The sequence below is a fragment of the Zophobas morio genome, unplaced genomic scaffold, assembly GCF_036711695.1.
Source record: "Zophobas morio isolate AGI-343-1 ecotype UQ-CSIRO unplaced genomic scaffold, CSIRO_AGI_Zmor_V1 ptg000040l, whole genome shotgun sequence".
Taxonomy (NCBI): Eukaryota; Metazoa; Arthropoda; class Insecta; order Coleoptera; family Tenebrionidae; genus Zophobas; species Zophobas morio.
In genome coordinates this window covers 4,286,319-4,310,559 of record NW_026972145.1, presented here as the reverse complement: position 1 = coordinate 4,310,559, position 24,241 = coordinate 4,286,319, and the positions used below count along the sequence as shown (strand labels likewise).

The window sequence follows — 24,241 nt, the reverse complement described above, 5'->3', positions numbered from 1 at the left end:
AGAAGGTTTCACGTTCTTAAAAAAGACATTTGGCGCCCCTGGGAAGGTTTTACATTTTTAAAAAAGACAGTTGGGACCCCCGAGAAGGTTTCACATTCAAAAAAAGACATTTGGAGCCCCCGGGAAGATTTTACATTCTTAAAATAAGTGAGTTTGTACCCCAAGAAGGTTTCACATTAAAAAAAAAGACATTTGGAGCTCTTGAGAAGGTTTCGCATTCTTAAAAAAGACATTTGGCGCCCCAGAGAAGGTTTTACATTCTTAAAAGTAACAAAAAACCAAAGATTATGCATTTTCTGTAGCCGCCCCGATCTCAATTGTGATGAATTTTTCATTCGTTATCAGAGTGAGGGGAGGAGCTTAATAGCAAAACCGATATTTCTCTACAAAAGTTCACAATTTTAAACATGTTTTAAGTATTTTGTAATAAAAAGAAAAACCCATATTAAGAAAAAAAAATGCAAAATATAAGCCCCGCCCACCCACCCTATCTCAAATGTGACGGTTTTCTTAAATCATCGTGAGCCTGGAGGGTGGAGCTTAATTGCAAGATCCAATTCAATTGTGATGAATTTTTGGTTGGTTATCTGAGTGAGGGGAGGAGCTTAAATTCAAAACCGATGTTTCTCTACAAAAATTTACCATTTTAAACACGTTTTAAGTATTTTGTACTGAAAAGAAGAACGCATATTAAGAAAAACAGAGGCAAAATGTAAGCCCCGCCCACCCGCCCTATCTCAAATGTGATATTTTGTTTTTAAATAGTCGTGAGTCGGGGGTGGAGCTTAACTGAAAAATCCTTATTTTTCTACAAGAAATTAGCATCTGAACCATGTTTTTAAATAATCGTGTTGTGTAAAGTAAAAAAGAAAGCCAAAGACTTTAAGCCTCACCTATACCCGCCCCCATTTCAACTGTGATGAATTTTTCAGTCGTTATTAGAGTGGGGGGAGGAGCTTAATTTTTTTTAATTGAAAAGAAGAAAGTATATTAAGAAATAAAAGGCAAAAATAGAAGCCCCACCCACCCACCCTATCTCAATTGTGATGATTTTTTTTAATCGTCGTGAGGCAGGAGGGAGGAGCTTAACTGCAAAATCCTTATTTTTCTACAAGAAATCACCATATGAAACATGTTCTTAAGTAATCATGTTGTTCAAAGAAAACTATCGGTATTAAGTAGAAAAGAAAGCCAAATATTAAGCTCCACCTTTATATCCACCCCGATTTCAATTGTGATGAATTTTTCATTCGTTATCAGACTGGAGGGAGGAGCTTAATTTCAAAATCGATATTTCTCTACCAAAATTTATCATTTTAAAGATGTTATATATAAATAGTCAGTCAAAATTTCTGAAGTCGTTTACGTTGTCTACGTCGTACGCCCAACCCTGCTGCAAAGCCAACTTACCCTGGACTTGTCGAAGAACGGCGTTATCATGAACCCGAACATGATGATCGAGAGAGAGTACAGCAAGACTAGTAGGAAAATGAGTAGGAAATTGGTGTTTTGAAACACTTGCAGCGTGAAGAGGAGGACGCAACACACTATGGACAGGAAGAGTACGAAGACCCCGTAAATGATGAACCAAGAGAGCCAAAACACCGAGTCTTTAAGTCCCATGATCTTCATTCCCTCTTTGATCCGGTTCTCCTTCTCGCCGACGATGAGAATGAGTAGGTAGGTGATGAACTGCGACAACGCCATCACCATGTACAGCGGGATGATGATGCGGAAGGCCACCATCCAGTCGCCCGTGTGGGCCTTCTTCGGGAACATCTCCAGCGTGATTTTGGGCACGTTGAGGTCCCGTCCTGTGTCGATCTGCAACAACCGTACAAAATACTGTCCCTGGACCCACAACCTGATCAGTACTCTTATTTTCGTGTAGTCCAGGAGGGCCTGCAAGGCCACGAATCCCGAGTAGTAGTATTGATTGACGGGACAGCTTTTCCCGGTTTCTATGGGGAAAACGTTGGCACCTGACCAGAACTCCGACGACTCCCTGCAGGACGCCGGCGAGCTGTACAGGACGGTGGTCGACGGAGTCTCGAACTTGGAGGGGTTCGACCGGATCTTGTACCTGAGGGAGCCGCTGATGGGCCGCGGGTCCTCGAACAGAACGGCTATGGGGATGTCGTCCGGCTCGGACCAGTAGGCGGTGAGGAGGTCCTCGTTCGTGGGAAAGATCAACCAGTTGATGGGGTGCAAACCGGGGTTGTTGTGGTGCATGGTCTGCCAGAGGTCGTTGACACGTTTCAAGAAGTCCTACGAGGGTGGGTTTAGTAAGGGTGGACTCACGATTAGGACTTACTTGGGTTTCGTTATTGTTCGGCACTACGGCTACGGTGTGGTTCTTCAGCTGCTGGAAATAGGCGAAGAGGTCGGCTTCGCCGCGCGGAGTGTCCATAACCGGGAAATTCGGGTTCGGGATTATTACCTTGAGGGCGATCAGCACCCCGAGCGAGTAGAGGGGGAGCAGGACCTCCTGGAGCACAAAACAAAATAATTGATTTGTAGTAGCCACCTTCGAACCCAATTTTTTTTTAATTTAAAATTAAGGTCACGTAGTCATCCACCACAACAAACAAACCCCACCAGAACTACCAACCCAACCACCTTTCACTCCAAAGCAACCCATTACCGCCGTGGTTTTCCTCTTCTCCCTCTTCTTGAGCAGGATGTTCCTCTTCAGCATCGCCTTCAGCTGCGCCCAGTAAATCGAGACGTGGCTCTCCCCCATGCCGACGTGTCGTCCGCTTCGCGCTCGCCCTCACTTTATTCCATCCGCTCGCCTGCAAATCAAACACGAACGTCTTTGTGGTGAGGCGCCATTTCACCGGGAATCACTGCCCTACGTCAAAACTTCCACATTGCGACCCCTACGCCGCCGCCATTTTCCCGTGGTGGCGGTCGATCGGCGCGGAGACGGCGAGAGCGCGCTTACAACGGGGAATCGGCGGCGCGCTGCGGCGGCGGCTGCATTTCCACGGCTGTTCGGGGCGTTTTCGCGACGGCTTTTCCGGAGAGAGGCTTTCGACGGTCGAGCGAACGCGGGGGTGGTGCTGTTGGCGGCGCGATGACGGCACTGAGGAAAAAGGGGACGAAGGGGCGCGCCGGCGCGATGAGCGCTGGAAGGGGATGAATGGGGGGTATACAGGGTGGACAAGGGAAGCGGCGATATTGATGGGTTATTCATGGCTTCGGGAAAAGTGGTGACGTCATTTTTTGAAATTTGTCTGAAGTGGGTTTGAGATGGGGTGGGTTTTTGGGTCGTGAGGCGGGATGTGTTCGAAGAGGTTGGTGTACGAGGGGCGGTTAAGAATTGGTTGCACAGGACCGCGGAGGCATTGTTTTGAATACTCCTCGTATGAGCCGAATTGTTTATTGATTGATAGAAACCGCTCATTTGGTTTCCCGAAAATTGGGGGAACTCGATATTAGCGTTGTGGTTAGTGTTGCTTTGTAGGGGAAGGTGGGAGTGGATGGAATATCTGAGAAAGTGAACGTTATATCTTTTAATTAATAAGTTAAATTTATTTCATTTAATTAAATATCTACGAAAAAAATTAATCGTGTTTTCTAACGAATTATGAAGTCCTCCAGACCAGTTTCAAGGTTTTGTTGGAATTTTCAAAAAAAAAAGTTCGTATTAAATATTTCAACACACTAACAAAATAGAAAAAAAAATGATCAATTTATTTGGACACAATGAAACACATCTAAAAAAAAATGAGAAAAAGCCACAAAAGGCTGTAAAAAAGCGAAAATAAAAAAGGGCGCCAAAAATAAAAAACAACAAAAATCAAGAAAAAAGGGCAATTTAAAAAATTACAAAAAATGATCAAAAAAAGATGAGAAAAAAAGCTGATGAGTAAAAAAAACCTAATAAAAAAAAAGTAATGAAAATGTGACGAAGAAAAAAGCGATAAAACTAGGACAAAAAAAGACAACAAAAAAAACTATAAATAAGGGACTAAAAAATAACACGAAAAAAGGACCAAAAAAAGGAGACGAAAAAAAGGAACAAAAAGCTATAACAAAAAAAGGCAACTAAAAATAAAAGTAACAAAAAACGACAAGAAACAATGCGACAAACAAAATCTAGCAAAAAAAAAACGAAAAATATCGAAAAAAGAGCAATAAAAAAGAGTCAAAAACGGGTTACAAAAAAAACGATCAAGAAGAGGTCACAAAAAAGGTGACAAAAAATGATAAAAAACACGACAAAGAAAGGACAAAAATCCTCAATATAAAAACAACAAAAAAAGCCACAAAAAACTTCAAAAAAAAAAATAAAAAAATAAGTTAAAAAACACAAAAAAATTAAGCGATAAAAAAGCACAAAAAAAAACAACGAAAGACTAAAACACGATTTAAAAAAGGCGACTTAAAAAGAGACAAAAACCGGTTGCAAAAAAAAGAGCGATTAAAAAAAAGCGACACCGAAAAAGCCACAATAAAGATGACAACAAAAAAGAAAAAAAAACCGACAAACATAGGCAACAAAAAAACGATAAAAAACATCAAAATAGACGAAAAAATCGCTAAAAAATTTTACAAAAAAGGGATTAAAAAAATCGTACAAAAAAAGGTGGCACAAAAAAGCGGGGAAAAAGAGACAACGAAAGGCCACAATAAAGATGATCAATAAACAAACACGAAAAAAATGCGATAGCGAAAAAACTTGCATATAAGAGCAACAAAAAAAGAGGATCAAAAATCGAAAAAAAAAGCGTCAACTATTTGACGCTTTTTTTTGACTATTCAAAACCCTGTTACAAAAAAAAAACGGTGGTAAAAGGGACCGAAAAAAGCGTTAAAAAAAGGCTGAGAAAAGGGCGAGCATAAAGAAAAATGAAAAATAAAATACCACAAAAAGCGACTGAAAAAAGAAATTAAAAAAATGACCAAAAATCGTCAAAAAAGTCAACAAAAATGTCGCAAAAATATAAAAACCTAAAAAAATGATCACAAGGAATACATATAACAAAAAAATGGCAAAAAACGGAAGACAAAAGAAAAGTAACCAAAAAAAAAATTATATAAAAACGATGATAGACATGACAAAAAAGTTCAAAAAAATTCCAACAAGAGAAAAGCCGACAAAAAATCAATAAAGCAACAAAGAACAAAGAAAAATCGTAAAAAAACAATAAAAAATGGGAGCCAGAATTGCTACAAGACATCGATAAAAAAGGCCGTAAAGGAGTGAAAAAATGGTTACATAACATGCAAAAAAGTGGTAAAAAAGGGGTTCGAAAAACGACAAAAAAAGTCAAAAAAGACAACAAAAATGCGAATAAAGACCAAAAAATTGATAAAAAAAGTCACAATCAAAAACCGGTTAGAAAAAAAGCGATAAAAAAGAGATCGAAACAAAGCGTCAAAAAAAAAAGCCTGAGAAAGGGCGACGATAAACAAAAGTGAAAAACAAAAGACCACAAAAGGCGACCGAAAAGGAGATTAAAAAACAACTAAAAAGTCAAAAACTGGTAACAAAAAATGCGATAAAAAATGGGACCAAAAAAACTCACAAGGCTGACAAGAAAAGATAAAAAACAGCAAAAAATCGTCAAAAAAATAACAACAAAAATGCCACAAAAAAACGATTAAAAAAGCTATAAAAAGACTGAAAAAATGGTCATAAGAAACACAACAAAAGAGCGGTAAAAAAAGACGAAAAACTTAAAAAAGTCGAAACAATACAACAAAAAAAGATCATAAAAAAGGTGTCCAAAAAAGCGACAAAAAAAGGGCAGCAGGAAGGTGATAAAAAAAATAAAAAAACGACAAAGAGAACAAAATTGATAAAAAAATGGCAACAAAAAAAGGTGACAAAAAATCGAAAAAAGAATGGCATTAAAGAGTGAAACCCGGTTACAAGGGGCGATAAAAAAGGTGGTAGAAAGGCGTCAAAAAAAAGTGAGAAAAAAACATCGAAAATGCCACAATTAAGTTGAGCAAAAATAGAGAAAAAAAAAAGAAACAAAAGCAACAAAAAAAAAGGAAAAAAATCATGAGAGAAAAAAAGGTAAAAAAAAACAACAAAAAACGCTAACAAAAATAGCACCACAAAAACTCGATAAAAAGGCTATAAAAGAGTAAAAAGGTGGTCACAAGAAACATCACAAAAGAGTGGTAAAAAAAGTAAGACAAAAAAATGTAAAAAAAGTCGAAAAATTACGACCAAAAAAATTATAAAAAGGTAACCGAAAGAAGCGACAAAAAAAGTCACAAGACCAAAAAAAAACATAAAAACCCGTCAAAGAAACAGCAAAATTTGTCGAAAAAAATGACAACAAAAAAATCAATAAAAAAAGAACGATAAAAAAGGTGGTACAAAGCGTCAAAAAAAAGAGACAGACAAAAATGGCCATGAAAAGACCACAACAAAACTTCCAAACAAAAGCAATAAAAAAGCGACAAAAAAGATGGTGAGAAAAAAAAAGGGTAAGTAAAACAAAAAGAGAAAAAAAGTCCACAAGGGTGACAAAAAAAAAAGATAAAAAAACGGCAAAAAAAATCGTAAAAAAAAGACAATGGGAGCAAAAATTGCTACAAGAAATCGATAAAAAAAAGGTTGTAAAAAAGTGAAAAAAATGGCCACAAAAATTTCAAAAAAGCGGTAAAAAAAAGAAGGCAAAAAACCCAAAAAAAAAGGCGACCGAAAAACGACAAATAAAGTCAAAAAAAAAACAACAAAAATGCTAATAAATGCCAAAAAATTGATACAAAAAAGGGATTAAAAAAAGGTGAGACAAAAACGCGGAAAAAAAGAGATAATGAAAAGCCGCAATAAATGTGAACAAAAAACAAAGAAAACGACAAAAATATGGAATCAAAAAAACAAGAAAAAAAGCGACAACGAAAAAACTTGCATAAAAAAGCAATAAAAAAACGGCAAAAAACGAAAAAAAAAGGTCAAACAATAAAAAACTGGTTAGAAAAAAAGCGGTAAAAAAGGGACCGAAAAAAGCTGAGAAAGGGCGACGATAAACAAAAGTGAAAAAAAAGGCCACAAAAGGCGACCGAAAAAAAAGATAAAAAAAACAATTAAAACGTCAAAAATTCAAAAACTGGTTGCAAAAAAGACGATAAAAAATGGGACCAAAAAAAAAAGACGTCAAAAAAAAGGCTGTGAAGAGGGCGACCATAAACTAAAAGTCAAAAAGAAAAGGCCACAAAAAGCGAGCGAAAAAAAGAGATAAAAAAACGGCTTAAAATCGTCAAATATATATATATAGAAAAAAGACAGGGATGACAAAATGCTGAAAAAAATTACAACAAAAAAAATCGACAAAAAATCGATAAAACACCAAAGAAAAAACTTCCAAACAAAACCAACAAAAAAAAATTGGTCTAAAGAGTTTAGACAGTACTTCCCTCGCTGTCGGAAACTTGACGACTGCATGCCTATTGTGTGTGTGAGTAAAGTAAATTTACGCTTTCATTTATTTTCTTGAATCACCCTGTATATGCAAATCCAAAAAATATGAATGGGGTGATAGATCACAAGTACAGACTGATCATATTTTGTACATTTTAGATATGATTTATTCGGCAAATTTTCGAGCTGACGTCATCAAGTTTTTGGAGGGGATAAGCAAATATATTTTGACTAAACATTTATTATGCTCTTTATAACCTTAAAACATCTGCAAGATGTCAGAGCATTCCGTTTTGTAGTTCCTGATTAAATCAATAAAATATATTTACGCATTCATTAATTTTTTTGAGTCACTCTGTATATGCAAATCCAAAAAATATGAATGGAGTGATAAATGACAAGTACAGCCTCATCATATTTTGTACATTTTAGATATGATTTATTCGGCAAACTTTCGAGCTGACGTCATCAAGTTTTTGGAGGGGATAAGCAAATATATTTTGACTAAACATTTATTATGCTCTTTATGACCTTAAAACATCTGCAAGATTTCAGAGCATTCGGTTTTGTAGTTCCTGATTAAATCAATAAAATATATTTACGCATTCATTAATTTTTTTGAGTCACCCTGTATATGCAAATCCAAAAAATATGAATGGAGTGATAGATCACAAGTACAGACTCATCATATTTTGTACATTTTAGATATGATTTATTCCACAAACTTTTGAGCTGACGTCATCAAGTTTTTGGAGGGGATAAGCAAATATTTTTTGACTAAAGATTTATGATGCTCTTTATAGCCTTAAAACATCTGCAACATTTCAAAGCATTCTGGTTAGCAGATTAAAAATTAAATTTCAAAATGTTGTTTTATAATTTTGATTTTTTTTTCAAAAATCTGGACGTTTCGGGTGAAAAGTCGATTCAGAGTTGTAAACTACATGTGTAGGACTATGTTATTTTATACAATTGAAAACCCATTTACTATGTACAATTTTGAAGTGACGTCATCGCATTAGTGGTGGGGATGATTAGACAAATTTTGGTTAGCGTTTTACCATCTACATGATATTCTTAATATAAGTACAAAATTTCACAACAATCGGTCGAGTACTTTCGGAGATTATCTGTCTAATAAAAATCCGGGACAACAGACGGACAGACGGACGGACAGACGGACAGACGGACAGACGGACAGACGGACAGACGGACGGACAGACGGACAGACGGACAGACAGACGGAAATGGGAGACCTATTTCTTCGTCTTCTAGGGGTCATGAAAGATCGAGAAAACGTAAAAGTAGAGAGTCGGCCGACGGACTCGATTACAATACTTCCTTTGCTTACGCTCGGGAAGTAAAAAGAGAGAAAAAAAAATAATGAGAAAAAGGAGTGAGGAAAAAAGTGAAAAATAAAAACTCACAAGGCTGACAAAAAAAAGATAAAAAACGGCAAAAAATCGTGAAAAAAACAGCAACAAAAATGCCACAAAAAAACGATTAAAAAAGCCATAAAAAAGAGTGAAAAAATGGCCATAAGAAACACAACAAAGGAGTGGTAAAAAAAAAGACGAAAAACTTAAAAAAGTAGAAACAATACAAAAAAAAAGATCATAAAAAAGGTGTCCAAAAAAGCGACAAAAAAAGGGCACTAGGAAAGTGATAAAAAAAATAAAAAAACGACAAAGGGAACAAAATCGATAAAAAAAATGACAACAAAAAAAGGTGACAAAAAATCGAAAAAAAAGGAAATTAAAGAGTGAAACCCGGTTACAAAGGGCGATAAAAAAGGTGGTAGAAAGGCGTCAAAAAAAAGTGAGAAAAAATATCGAAAATGCCATAATAAAGTTGAGCAAAAATAGAGAAAAAAAAATGAAACAAAAGCAATAAAAAAAGGAAAAAAAATCATGAGAGAAAAGGGTAAAAAAAACAACAAAAAAAAGCTAATAAAAATAGTACCACAAAAACTCGATAAAAAGGCTATAAAAGAGTAAAAAAGTGGTCACAAGGAACATCACAAAAGAGTGGTAAAAAAAGTAAGACAAAAAATGTAAAAAAAGTCGAAAAATTACGACCAAAAAAAAATTATAAAAAGGTAACCGAAAGAAGCGACAAAAAAAGTTACAAGACCAAAAAAAAAACATAAAAAAACTGTTAAAGAGACAGCAAAATTTGTGGAAAAAAATGACAACAAAAAAGACGACAAAAAATCAATAAAAAAAGAACGATAAAAAAGGTGGTACAAAACGTCAAAAAAAAAGAGTTAAAAAACCGTCACAAAGATAGACAAATGCTTTAGAAAGGGCAGGTAATAAATAAAAAAAAATCGAAAAAAGTCCACCCAAAAAAAAAAAGAAAAAAAATCCGACAAAGAAAAACTTGCAAACAAAAACAACAAAAAAGCGCTAATAAAATCGAAAAAACGTCAATCAGTCAAAAACAGGTTACAAAAAAAGTGATAGAAAAAGGGCCCGAAAAAACCGTCAAAAAAAAGACTGGGAAAAGGGCGATAATAAACAAAAGTGAAAAAGAAAATGCCACAAATGGCCATCGAAAAAAGAAATTAAAAAACGAATAAAACAATTGTCAAAAAAATGTCACAGTAAAAGAACAAAAAAAGTAAAGAAAAGATGGTCACAAACAACAAAAAGTAGCAAAAAAAAGGAAGAAAAAAAATCATCAAAAAAATCTCCAAAAAAAAATGATAGAAAAACGACAAAGGGTCAACAAAATTGGTCTTAAAAAAATGACAACAAAAAAAACCGCAATAAAAAATAGACAACTAAAGAGTGAAAAAAGAGTGATAAAAAAGGTGGTACAAAGGGTCAAAAAAAAATTGGCGACCAAAAAAACGACAATAAAAAACAAAAGGCAACCAAAAAGAGTGAAAATACTGTCGCAACAATACCAAAAAAAAAAGTCGAAAAAGAAAGAGCCGAAAAAAATCCATCCAAGAAAACAAGAAAAAACTTGCAAACAAAAGTAACAAAAAATCGCCAAAAATGGAATAACGCGATAAAAATGCAACAAAAAAGGCAGCCAATAAAGCGAAAATCAGGGCCAACTTTTTCACATTTTTTCTCTAAAAATAATTTTCAAAAACCCCATTTCCAAATTTTCTCCTCGACTACGACCAAATTTAAAACCCACCGAAAACACAAACCTCCGCCTCGCAACCCTTCCGTTTTAATATTTACCCTCTTCCAGCCCACCTGCCCACCCATCCCTTTCCCACCCAACCCAGTAAAAAATCAGATGTTTCCTTCACATAGCCACCCCTCGGATTACAGAAACAATCGATACAATGGGGTGCACAATGCGAATTAAATTATGAATATGTCGCCGGCCGTCGAATAAACCACCCCAGTTGCGACCACGCACGCTTTTAATGACTCATTCCACTTTTTTATCTGTTTCAAACCCTAATTACGTATTGATCAGCTGGAAAAACGTTAATAATTGATCGGATTTTGTCAGGTCGTTTTCGGCCTTGAGCCGGTGCAGCCGCGGCCAGAAACAACGCCGCGCCACGTAATCGCAAAAAGGGCCGCTTCGAAGCGCGTTTTCTCTGCTCAAGCCTGTACTCTCGGCGGGAAATTCGAGTAATTAATCGAGGGCGCGCCGGCCCATCCTCGCCCGATAAATCTCTCCCGTTTGATTTCCCGGGCGGAGTCTCGTGACGTCACGGCTTTTCGCTTGTTCGTGCTTGACGTACGCCTCCGCGATTTCTAATTAAGGAGATTAAGGAGACTTACCCGGAATGGGCCGGTTTTAGGTTAGTTCTGGCTCGGGTTGGACAGCTGCCACTTTCAATGTCACATTTTCGCCGCCTACGCTGACGCGCGAAATTATTTTCATTGATGATTAATATTCCGTGAAGCGGGAATATAGAAGATGGAAGGTGAGCGCTCCATTTGTGGCGGAAATATGCGTGACGTAATTGGAACGAGCGGAAGTCCGAACACGAGAAATTTTTTTTAATGACTTGAATTATAATAATAACAACAAAAGGCGATGATGATAGTGCTTATTATTATTTATAGCGTTATGTTATGAATTACGACGGAAAAAAACAAAAAAAATTGTGCGACCGTGACAGGACTCGAACCTGCAATCTTCGGATCCGAAGTCCGACGCCTTATCCATTAGGCCACACGGTCTACGTACAGTGTAGGAGCGCAGCGGTAGATTAATGGCATACCACAGCGATAAGACAACGAGATTAGGCAACCAGTTATACACACAACAATGACATAATTACTTACAAAATTTTCCACAACTTGTACCCAAAACTCTTACACCAAACCATACACTCACTTAAATTATTACTAAAAACAACAACACCTGATTATAGTAATAATCAAGTCCCAATTACCCCATCAAAGTGTAAACAAGGGTCGACGCGCCAAACTGGTTGCCTACCCTCACCGCTCCAGGCCACCACTGGAAATTACCTAATAAGAGACCGGAAGTGCAAATGGGAGGAAGTTTGCTTGACTAAATTAGAACCCTAGAAGCTCTAACGAGTTCATTTCGTTAGGAAAAACGGACTAAAACACACGAACTTCCATTCTCACCCTCTATAAACACAGCCAATAAACTTATAACTTTGTTACATCTGAAGCGATTCCATCTATCACTCCAGAAGCATCCCTCCACGACATTCCATTCCATGAATTCGTAAAGAGATATGCGAAGGCGGGTTGGAAAAATGCCGCAATAAATAGCCAAGCGAAGCGGTGGAGGAATAGGAATAGTTGAGTAATGCGGAGACAGGTTTTTGATGGGTTTGTGAGATGGAGAGGCCGTTTTTTTGGATTCAAATGTGGCGGGTTTGAATGTTTGAGGGTTGTTGGGGGTGATAAAGGATGATCGAAGAGTGGAGGACTCACCGACTTGTTCTTAATTGGGGATTGTTTTCACTCGGAGTTGTTGAGTTTTGTGCGGCTGGAATGTGTTGGTGTGGTGCGCCCACAGGTGTGATAAGATAAGGATGTAAGAAAAAGTGATAAGGGGCGTTTTGTGGGTTAATAATGACTTTTTGTAGGTGAAATGTACATTGTAATTGGAATTTTTTGTACAATGGGCGATGTAGAGTTGTTTTTTTGCAATTAATATACACATACTTGGTTTGTTTTTTATAGCAAACTTTATCATTTGTCATGTTAATAAAAAGTGCCATTAAAGGCCACAAAAAAGCCGAAATGGACGAAAAAACAAAAAAAACAACATCAAAAAACGGATTAAAAAGCTTAACAAAAAATGCGACCAAAAAGTTACAAAAAAGAGCAAAAAAACGACAAAAAAGTTAAAGAAAAGACGACAGAAAAAAGACGATAAAAACTAAGAAAAAATTACTAGAGATCTTAGGGGCTTTGAAAATCCTGAAAACTCTGACCAAAGACTTTAAATATTTAAAAGATTCAAGAGTTTCTATAAATTGTAGAGATTTTAAGATTCTGGAAATTTCAAAAACTGAAAATCTGGGACCTTTGAAGATTTCAAAGATTGTAACGGTTCCAGAAATTCCAAAAATTCTGCATATGTATGCCGAGATTTTAACAATTCTAAAGATTCTTAAGATTCTGGAGATTCTGAAGATTCTGAATGAAAATACTCAAATTTTTAGTGATTCCGAAAATTCCGAATATCAAAGTACGCATTTGGAAGATTGAGGATTCCAAAAAATCTGAATACTGAACATTATAAAGATTCCAAACGTTCCTAGACCAGAGATTCCAGAAATCCCAAGGATTCAATCTAGAGATTTTAACGATTCTGAATATTTGAAAGATTGAATATTCCGAAGATTCTGAAGGATGTAAAAGATTTCAGAGATTTCAAAGGTTCCAAAACTTCCAGAGATTCTAGTAATTCTAAAGATACTGGAGATTCTGGAGGTTGTGAATATTCTGAAGATTCCAAAATTTCTGACAATTCTGAAGATTCTGAGTATTTCGAAAGCTGAGGATTTCAACCAATCTGAAGACTTTAAAGATTCCGAAGAATCTGAATACCTTGAATATTCTGAAAATTACAAGGATTTGAAAGGTTCTAGAGATTTTGGAATCTCCGGAATCTCTAGAACCTTTCAACCAACAGTCATAAAAGCGATAAAAAAGCCACAAAGGAAAGGACGAAAAAGAGTAAAAAAAGATTATTCAAAACATAAAAAATAAACAACAAAAAAGAGCAAAAAACGTTTCATAAGAGCACAAAAAGTGGCAACGAACACAAAAACAAAAAGAAAAAGGTGATAAAAAATTAAAAAAAGGGCCATCGAGAAAAGAGGAAACAAAAAAACATCAAAAAGGGGACAGAAAAGGTCTAAAAAAATGAGAAAAAACGACAAAAAAAAGAGCAAAAATGGTAATAAAAAAAGACGACAGAAAAACGACCAAGGAAAAAGCCAAAAAGTAATAAAAAAGAAATAAAAAAGATGATAAAAGAGACAAAAATTTACAACAAATTCAACAAAAAGAAAATATAAAAAAAGAATGACAAAATTGACGAAAAAAGACTACAAAAAGTGGAAAAAAGGGTTAAAAACGATAAAAATCTGAGGAATATAAGGAGTTCGAAGAATGCAAGGATTTCAGTAAATTCAGAGATTTATTCAAAATTCTAGATATTCTACAAATGACTGATATTTTATGATTCTGAAAGTTCTGAGGATTCTGGAGATTATGAAGATTGAAGATCTGAGAACTTTGAAGATTTCAAAAATTCCAACGGTTCCAGAAATTCCAAAAATTCTGCATGTAGGTATACAGAGACTTTTAAAAGGCTAAAGATTGTCAAGATTCTTAAGATTCTCAAGATTCTGAAGATTGCAAAAAACCTGAAGACTGAAGATTCAGATGACCCTGAAAATTATAAAGATTTCAAAGGTTCCATAGGTTCCAGAAATTTCAAAAATTCCTTATAACCGAGACCAGAGATACCTGAAATTCCAAGGATTATGGATATTCTAGAATCTAGAGATTCTAACGATTACAAAACTTCCAGAGATTCTAGGACTTCTAAAGATACTAAAGATTCTGGAGTTTTTGAAGGTTCTGAAGGATATAAAGATTCTGACAATTCTGAAGATTCTTAAGATTCTCAAGATTCTGAAAATTTGGAATAATTCAAACTAAGGATTTCAAGATTTTTGAGTAGTTCGAAAGTTGAAGATTTAAAGAAATCTGATTCTGAAGATTTAAAAAGTTCCAAAATTTCCAGAGATTCTAGGTATTCTAAACACACTGAAGATTCTGGAGTTTCTGAAGGTTCGGAAGAATCCAAAAACTCTGAAGGTTGTAAAGAACCCTAAGATTTTGACAACTCGGAAGATTCTTAAGATTCTCAAGATTCTGAAGATTCGGAGTATTGTAAAACTGAAGATTGCACAAAATCTGAATACTTTGAAGATTCCGAAGATGCTAAATATTTTTCGAGATTCCAGAAATTCTGAAGGTCCCAAAGATTCTGACAGTTCTGAAGATTTTAACGATTCTGAAGATTCTCAGCACTTCGAGAGCTTAAGATTTCGGCAATTCTGAAGACATCAAGGATTCCGAAGATTCTTGAAGATTACAAAACTTTCCAAAAATTTCAAAAAAGAAAAGCAAAAATGGTCATAAAAAATGACATAAAAAACGAGATGGAAAAAGGGCCAAAAAAAGAGTTAAAAAATTGAAAAGAAAGAGCAAAAAAGACAAAAAAAAGACAAAGAAGAAAGCAAAAAGAACACTAAAATAAAAAAGGCGAGAAAAAACAAAAAAGGAGAGCAAACAAGCGATAAAAAAGCTAAAAAAGAAAGAACTAAAAAAGGAGCAAAAAAGGTGATTAAAAAGAGTGAAAACAGGTTGATCAAAAAGAGAGAAAAGAAAGGCGATAAAAATGGGACAAAAAGAAAACAAAAAAAAAGACGAAAAAAAAATAAAAAACAAAAATTGTCATAAAAATGCCATTAAAAAACACAAAAAAGCGAGCTGTCCGAAAAAAGCAAAAAAATAACAACAGAAACAAAAAAAAAAGAGCAGGAAAAACGGCGAAAAAGCTGAGAAAAAAGACTACAGAAAAAAGACAAAAAAAGACGATAAAAATCAACGACAAAGAAATAGCAAAGAGAAAGCCACAAAAAAAAGTAACAAAAAAATATGATGCAGACAATAAAAAATTCACAAAAAAAATCAAGGATTATAACAAGCGCCAGGAATCCAAGGAAAAAAAAACAATTAAAAAATTCAATTTAACATGAAAAAAGAAAAAAAAAGAATCACAAGAACACTGCAAAAAGAACTAAAAAAAACGAGGCGAAAAAGGTTAAAATGACAAAAAAAACGGAAACAAAAAACGCCAAAAAAGAGCTACAAAAACATCAAAAACCGACAAAAAGAGAGTAAAAAATGGTCATCAACAAATTATATAATAAAAAGTACAAACAAGCAACAAGAAAGTAATCAAAAAGGGCGGAAATGTCACAAAAAAATCACAAAAAAAAAGACAAATAAAAGCGATAAAAAAGACGATAAAAAACCAGCCAAAAGAACAGAAACAAAATTATTATTTTCGAAAAAAGGACAACAGAACAAACGAAAAAGAAAAGAAAAAATCAAGGACAAAAAACTTAAAAAAATAGGACAAAAAAACAAAAAAACAACGAGCAAAAAGGCGTTAAAAAAGCGGCAAAAATTAAAGACAACAGATTCAACAAAAAAGCTTCATAAAAAATGCAAAACAAAAAAGCTACAAAAAAGTGAAAAATGGCCAAGAAAATAAACTTAAAAAGTGCGATAAGAAGAGGGAAAACGCCATAAAAAAATATTTAAAAAAATAATTAAAAAGAAGGCCCTAACATTGTGTGTCGGACAAGGATTTTGAAAGTTTCTAGAGATTCCAGAGATTCCAAAATTTTCAAAATTTCGGATATTTCGAGACTCTGAGTAGTCTAGAGATTCCGGAAATTCTCAGAGCAAACAAGAGTCAAAATGCGATAAAAAAGCTACAAAGGAAAGGACGAAGAAAAGAGTAAAAAAAAGGTTATTCAAAACAAAAAATAAACAACAAAAAAAAAGAACAAAAAAACGTTTGATAAAAGAAAAAAAAATGGCAACCAAAACAAAAGCAACAAGAAAAAGGTGACAATAAATTCCAAAAAAAAGGCGATCGAGAAAAGAGGAAACAAAAACTGCGAAAAAAAGAGAGAAAACAAAAGGCGATAAGAAGAGACCAAAAAAATGTCAAAAAACAGTCAAAAAAAGGCGACACAAATCGGAAAAAAAAGAGCAAAAAACGGTAACAAAAAATGCCATTAAATAAGCCAGATAAACGAAAAATCAAAAATTAAACATTAAAAATGGAGTAAAAAGTTCCACAAAAAGTTACAAAGAAAGTGCGAAAAGAACACAAAAAAGTTGAAGAAAAAGACAACAGAAAAAAGACCAAAGAAAAAGTCACAAAAAAAGATGATAAAAAAGACAATAAAAAATTCACAACAAATTCAACAAAAAAAAAAAAAACAAAAAAAAGAATAACAAGATTGTCGAAAAATGATTACAAAAAATGGGAAAAAGGGGTTAAAAACGACCAAAAACAAAAATCCAAGGAGCTCGAGGTATACAAGGATTTCAGTAGACGTAGAGATTCCAGAGATTCTACAAATTGTAGAGATTTTAAGATTCTGAAGGTTCTGGAGATTCTGGAGATTACGAAGACTGAAGATCTGAGATCTTTGAAGACTTCAAAGATTCCAACGGTTCCAGAAATTCCAAAAATTCCGCACACTGAGGCTTTCAAAATTCTAAAGATTCTGGAGATTCTGTAGAGTTTGAATGGAGGTACAGAAGTTTTTAAAGATTCAGAAAATTCTGAATATTCAAAGTAGGTATGTGGAAGATTGAAGATTCCAACAAATCTGAAGACTGGGAATCCAGAAGATCCTGAAAATTATAAGGATCTCAAACGTTCGATAGGTTCCAGAAATTTCAAAAAATCCGTATAGTCGCGACGAGGATTCTGGATATTCTAGAATCTAGAGATTCTAACGATTCCAACGATTTCAAAACTTCGAGAGATTCTAGGGATTCTAAAGATACTGAAGATTCTGGAGTTTCTGAAGGTTCTGAAGAATCCCAAGATTCTCACAATTCTGAAGATCCTTAAGATTCTCAAGAATCTGAAGATTTGGTATAAGTATTTCAAAATTGAAGATTGTAAAAAATCTGAACACCATTCAGATTTCGAAGATTTTAAATATTATATTCTAAAGATACGAAGATTCTGGAGGTTCTGAAGATTCTGAAGATTCCAAAATTTTTCACAATTTTGAAAATTCTGAGGATTTTGAGTATTTCGAAAGCTGAGGATTTCAACAAATCCGAAGACTTTAAAGATTCCGAAGAATCTGAATACTTTGAATATTCTAAAGATTACAAGGATTTGAAAGGTCTAGAGATTCCAGAGATTGCAAAATTTTCAAAATTTCGGATATTTCGAGACTCTAGAGTAGTCTAGAGGTTCCGGAAATTCTCAGAGCAAACAACAGTCATAAATGCGATAAAAAAGCCACAAAGGAAAGGACGAAAAAAAGAGTAAAAAAAGATGATTCAAAACATAAAAAATAAACAACAAAAAAAGAGCAAAAAACGTTTCATAAGAGTACAAAAAGTGGCAACGAAAACAAAAACAAAAAGATAAATGTGACAAAAAATTTAAAAAACGGCGATCGAGAAAAGAGGAAACAAAAAAAAATACAAAAAAAAACGTCAAAAAAGGATGATAAAAGGGAACAAAAAAGGTTTAAAAAAATTGAAAAAACGACAAAAAAGAGCAAAAATGGTAATAAAAAATGTATTTACAACAAGCGAGATGGACGAAAGAAACAAAACTTAAACGTCAAAAACGGTATAAAAAGCTCCACAAAAAAATGCGAGAAAAGGTACAAAGAGAGAGCGAAAAAACGACAAAAACTTAAAAAAAAGGACGACAGAAAACCGACTAAGGAAAACGCCAGAAAAAAAGAAAAAAGTAATAAAAAATAAATAAAAAAGATGATAAAAGGGACAATAAAAATTCACAACAAATTCAACAAAAAAAAAATACATAAAAAAAAATGACAAAATTGCCGAAAAAAGACTACAAAAAGTGGAAAAAAGGGTTAAAAACGACCTAAAATAAAAATCTGAGGAATATAAGGAGTTCGAGGAATGCAAGGATTTCAGTAAATTCAGAAATTTATTCAAAATATTCTAGAGATTATGAAGACTGAAGATCTGAGAGCTTTGAAGATTTCAAAAATTCCAAGGGTTCCAGAAATTCCAAAAATTCTGCATATAGGTATACAGAGACTTTTAGGTCTAAAGATTGTCAAGATTCTGAAGATTTGGAGTATTTTAAAACTGAAGATTGCAAAAAATCTGAAGACTGACGATTCAGAAGATCCTGAAAGTTATAAAGATTTCAAACGTGCCATAGGTTCCAGAAATTTCAAAAATTCCGTATACCCGAGACCAGAGATTCCAGAAATTCCAATGATTCGGGATATTCTACAATCTAGAAATTCTAACAATTCCAACGATTCCAAAACTTCCAGAGATTCTAGGAATTCTAAAGATACTGAAGTTTCTGAAGGTTCTGAAGAATCCAAAGATTCTGACAATTCTGAAGATTCTTAAGATTCTCAAAATTTTCAAGATTTGGAGTAGTGCAACACCTTTCAGATTTCGAAAATTCTAAATATAATGATTTCAAGGTTCCAGAAATTCCAGAAATTTAAAAAATCCAGATATTCCGTCACTTTAGAGTTTCCAGAAATTCCAAAAATTTCGGACATTCCGAGATTATGGAGATTCTGAAGATTCTGAGTACTTCGAAAGATGAAGATTCCAATAAATCTGAAGTCTTTAAAGATTCTGAAGATTTCAAAGGTTCCAAAATTTCCAGAGATTCTAGGTATTTTAAAAACACAGAAGATTCTGGAGTTTCTGAAGGTTCTGAAGAATCCTAAGATTCTGACTGTTCTGAAGATACTTAAGATTCTCAAGATTCTGAAAATTCGGAGTATTGCAAAAATATTTGCAAAACTGAAAATTGTACAAAATCTGAACACTGAAGATTTCGAAGATTCTAAATATTATAGGAATTTCAAGGTTCCAGAAATCCCAGAAATTAAAAAAAATCCTTATATTGCAGAAATTCTGAAGATTTTAACGATTCTGAAGAATTTCAGCACTTCGAGAACTTAAGATTTCAGCAAATCTGAAGACATTAAGGATTCGGAAGATTCTGAATACTTTGAATATTCTGAAGACTACAAGACTTTCAAAGGTTCTAGAGATTCCAGACATTCCAGAAATTTCAAAAAAAAAGGAAAAATGGTCATAAAAAATGACATAAAAAAATGAGATGGAAAAAGGGCCAAAAAAATGAAAGAAAAGAGCAAAAAAGAGGTATTAAAAAAAATGGAATGAAAAATAACGACAGAAAAAAAAGAGCAGAAAAAACAACGAAAAAGTTGAGAAAAAAGAGTACAGAAAAAAGACAAAAAGAGACGATAAAAATCAACGACAAAAAAAGAGCAAAGAAAATCCAAGGATTATAACAAGTTCGAGGGATCCAAGTATTTCAGTAAATTCAGACATTCTATAAATGAAAAAAAATCAGACAAACAAAAACAAGACCAAAAAAAAATTCTCAACAATTTCAACAAAAAAAAAAATACAAAAAAAGAGAATCACAAGAAGATTAAAAAAAGAACTAAAAAAAAGAGGAGAAAAGGGTTAAAACAAAAAAAAAAATAAAACAAAAAGGGCCAAAAAAAGAGCTACAAAAAACATCAAAAACCGACAAAAAAGAGAGTAAAGAATGGTCATCAAGAAATTATATAATAAAAAGTATAAACAAGCAACAAGAAAGTAATAATAAAGGGCGGAAATGTCACAAAAAAATCACAAAAAAGACAAATAAAACCGACAAAAAAGAAAGTAAAACCGCCAAAAGAACAGACAAAAAATTATTATATTCGAAAAAAGGACAACAGAACAAACGAAAAAGAAAAGAAAAAATCAACGACAATAAACTTAAAAAAATAGGACAAAAACACAAAAAACGAGCAAAAAGGCGATAAAAAGTGGCAAAAATTAAAGACAACAGATTCAATAAAAAAAATTCACAAAAAATGCAAAACAAAAATGTGATAAATGGCCTAGAAAATAAACTTAAAAAGTGCGATAAAAAGAAAATTTTACACCAAAAAGTGTACAAAAAAAAGGTCTAGAAAAAAATCAAAAAAGCGGAAATGAAAAGGAGAAAAAAAGGTTAACAAAATAAAAAAAGTGATAAAAGCAATCGAAAAGAAAGCAACAAAAATTGACAAAAAAATGCGACTGACAAAGAAAAGAGTAAAAAAGACTAACAAAAGACGCCAGAAAGGGCGAAAACAGGATGATAAGTCATCTAAAACACGAAAAAAAGTTGAAAAAGAGACAATACAAAAAATGGGACAAAGAACGATAAAAAAAACGACAAAAAGGGTGAAGAAAACGACTAGAAAAAGTGACAACAACGGTGAAAAATACAATTGCAGACCCACAACACTTGTATAGTTTCCCCAGTTCTGATTCGGTTTTATGATGTGGAAAAATTAACTTCCTTTACAATAGATTACGATTACTATTGCCGCTGATCGGGTAGTCATAAATAAGGATTTAACCATGCCGTTACAATTATATCATATAATGGTTACACTCTTATTTATGACTGTCCCATCAGCGGCAGTAATAATCTATTGTCAAGGAAGTTAACTTTTGTACAATGGAGTATTATCATAAAACCGAATTAGAACTGGGGAAACTATACAGCAAAAAATTTAGTTAAACTCTGGAAGTAGTAATAATCAATTAAAGTTTGATTTGTTTTAACATTTCAGTTGGTAATCCTGATGCTTTATGAGAATTATTAGTACAGCATCATGCCGTTGGCATATATTTGAAAGGATGGAATTTGAAATGATTAACTTTATATTTTAATATAATATGTACAATGCCCAGATGTGCAAAATTCTTGAGAAAATCATAAACCGAACGTTTCTACTCACACAAAAAGTATTTATTTTACACAGCAAGTAAGAAAACCCGGCTAGAGGGAAACGAAACCGAAATTAGGGCCCGAATTCGCGTAAAGTCAAGGGAGCGTAACACCACAACCGCACTCAAAATTCACTTAACTTACCGCAGAACCTCGAGCATTACTCTAAAATATTACAAAATACAAACACGACGCACTTCCAAATCAAAATAATCAAAAAAAACGTTCCCTCGGTTCGCACACTCGCAACGTTCGACCTTTTCCTTTGTTTTCTCCTCGCTTATTTAAATTCCGCCTCGACTAAGGTTTATTTTTAACGGAATAAAAGTGCAAACTTTTATCCCAGCAGTTCCAATAAAAAGAGCAAAACGCCGCAGTCTCGAGCACCAAATGTTCGCTCTGAAATATCAATGCGGGAGACGAACATCCGACTTTTTGCATCGCATTGCATAAAACTCCTCATCCTCATGTTCGCAAAACAACGAAAAGTGCAGCCACTTGCAGCACCGAAAACCCCAACAAACCCCCACTCTAATTAATCAAAACCAAAACACATTGTGAGGGGGCCCACGACCCCCTTTCCAATTTTCGCATCCCCCGTCCCACGTGTGCGAGCCCCCGCGCATCGATCCCCCCCACGCGCCGGCGCCGCGACGCCGCCGCCGCGTGCTCTTCAGTCGATCTCGAGCGTCGCGACGCTATGCCATGGCCCACAACGCCCACTGGCACGAGCGTCTCTTCGGCCAGCAACTGCTGCGCTACGAGAACGGGGCCTTCGGGTTCGCGGGGGCGCAGGAGGCGCTGTACAGCGCCAACATCACGGGGGTGTACTTCTCGTTCGCCAACATCAGCCAGCAGAGCGACGACTTCGTGAAGAAGTTGCGGCTGCTGTACGAGAGGCTCAACCAGGACTGCTGCGAGGTGAAGAAGCTGGAGGTGGTGCAAGTGGTGCTGTGGGCGAACAACGATGTGTTCAGTGACTTTGAGAACAGCCACAGGGACAGCCTGGTGGGCATGCCGTGGTTCGCGGTGCCGTTTAGTGAGATCGAGCTGAAGGTGAGTTGGTTTTGTTTAGTTTTTTGCTCGAGGGTGAACTGAAGAAGTTGTTTTTGGTTGATTTATGGCTTTGTTGTGACAACTATGTGCAATAAAGGGCGTTCAGGATGCCTAAATAAATAATGTTATTGGTTTTATGGGAGGGATGCGGGGTTTAACAACCCGTTCGAGTTCTTGGGGTATCTACATTTTCACAAACATTTTATCGAAAGAAAAAAAAAGTCATTAATCACGAAAACCATTTTTTTTCTTTTGAAGTAGGTATGGCAGACGTAATATTTGTGTACAAAGAGAGTCTAAACTGTTCATTACTAAATGTATTTTCATACTAATTAATTTTGAAATTCCTTCTATTGTACTCCTGGGAGACGGAACTGTGGAGTCTAATTTATTACTCATAAAATTACGTTTGTGTGGAAGTAAATTTTCAGAATAACAAAACACAACTAATGGCAAAAACTGTCTCGTCGGTAAATTGGTTTTTATTGAAGCGACATTTTATTAGAGAATTTTAAATTGTATGTATGCTGAAACGGGATATTAGTCGGAGCAGGTTATATCAGGTCAGGTCAGGTCACTGATTCACTTTTCTACATTTTTTCAATACGTAAATTGATCTGTTTTGCGTTACTTATAAAACGAAATTTTCTTCTTTAAGATTTCACTTATAGCGAGTGAAGCGAGTGGTTAAAAAATCCCACAACGTCATTTTTACCGTTGACAGATGTAATTTTTGAAAATTTTTATCGGAATTTTGGACCGTCAATTAATGGTGTTGCCAACATCATTATTTTAAAAATAAATTCCTTGGAGTGCCACAGGATCGGTCTTTTGGTCATATGATATTATTCAATCTGACCTGATCAGGCCTGAATGATGTTGATCGATTTTGATTTTTCAATTTTTTGAATATTTGAGTGTTTCGATTTTTCATTTTTTTCAGTTTTGAAAATTTTTAATTTCTCTGTTTCAGTTTTTCGATTTTTCAATTTTTGTGGTTTTTAAATTTTGGATTTTGGAGTCTCGATTTTTCGACTTACCAAATTTTTAATTTATGAATGTTAGTTTATTGAATTTTCCATTTTTCAATTTTTTTGTTATTTAGATTTCTCGATTTTTCACGTTTTCGATATTTCTATTTTTCAATTTTTTATTTTTCAGTTTTTGATTTCTCAATTTCGATTTGTTGATATGTTGGTTATTCCATTTTTTAAATTTTTCGCCTTTTCTATTTTTAAACTTTTCGATTTCATTTTTGATGAAGTTTTAGATATTTTGATTTTTCAATTCTTCGGTTTTCCAATTTTTCGTTATTTAAAATTTTTGACTTTTCAGTACTTTGCTCAATTTTTCGATTTTTTAAATTCTCCATTTTTCGATTTTTCAATGCTTCGATTCTACGATTTTTTGATGTTCCGATTTCTTTTTCGATTTTTAGATTTCTTGACTTTCTCGATTAAGAACTTTTCAATTTCTATATTTTTTAATTTTTCAAGATTTTTTGATGGTTCAATTTCCCGATTTTCAAATTTTTCGATTTCTTGGTTTTAGATTTTTCGGTTTTTCAATTTTCAGGTTTTCGATTCTTTGGATTGTTTAACTTTTGGATTTTCGATTTCTCGGTTTTTCGACTTTTCAGTTCTTCGGACATTTTTATTTTTCAATTTCTCGACTTTTAAAATTTTTGATTTTGCAGTAGGTACTTTGCTCAGTTTTTCGATT

At 34.3% G+C, this 24,241-nt stretch overlaps 2 protein-coding genes and 1 non-coding gene across 4 annotated transcripts in view; 1 reads left to right on the top strand and 2 right to left on the bottom strand.

Annotated features, from left to right (window-relative positions):
- Nucleotides 1–24,241, bottom strand: part of LOC135140633 (cholesterol transporter ABCA5-like) — a 72,071-nt gene that overhangs the window by 15,101 nt on the left and 32,729 nt on the right. Inside the window, exons 1-5 of one of the 2 annotated variants that reach the window (XM_064071270.1) lie at nt 11,149–11,212; nt 2,645–2,795; nt 2,315–2,488; nt 1,876–2,268; nt 1,411–1,824 (exon numbers count right to left, since the gene is read on the bottom strand). In XM_064071270.1, coding sequence (XP_063927340.1) covers nt 1,411–1,824; nt 1,876–2,268; nt 2,315–2,488; nt 2,645–2,743 — 1,080 coding nt within the window. In that variant the 5' untranslated portion in view covers nt 2,744–2,795; nt 11,149–11,212. Of the gene's footprint in view, nt 1–1,410; nt 1,825–1,875; nt 2,269–2,314; nt 2,489–2,644; nt 2,796–11,148; nt 11,213–24,241 lie in introns of those variants that run through there. The other variant, XM_064071269.1, reaches the window with a different exon arrangement.
- Trnar-ucg (transfer RNA arginine (anticodon UCG)) lies at nt 11,481–11,553 on the bottom strand. Its single transcript has one exon. It is a non-coding gene; the product is annotated as a tRNA-Arg (tRNA).
- The window catches only part of LOC135140635 (nucleoredoxin-like), a 42,971-nt gene continuing 40,820 nt past the window's right edge, over nt 22,091–24,241 (top strand). Inside the window, exon 1 of the mRNA XM_064071273.1 lies at nt 22,091–22,519. Within this exon, the coding sequence (XP_063927343.1) occupies nt 22,169–22,519 (351 nt within the window). The 5' untranslated portion in view covers nt 22,091–22,168. The remainder of the gene's footprint in view (nt 22,520–24,241) is intronic.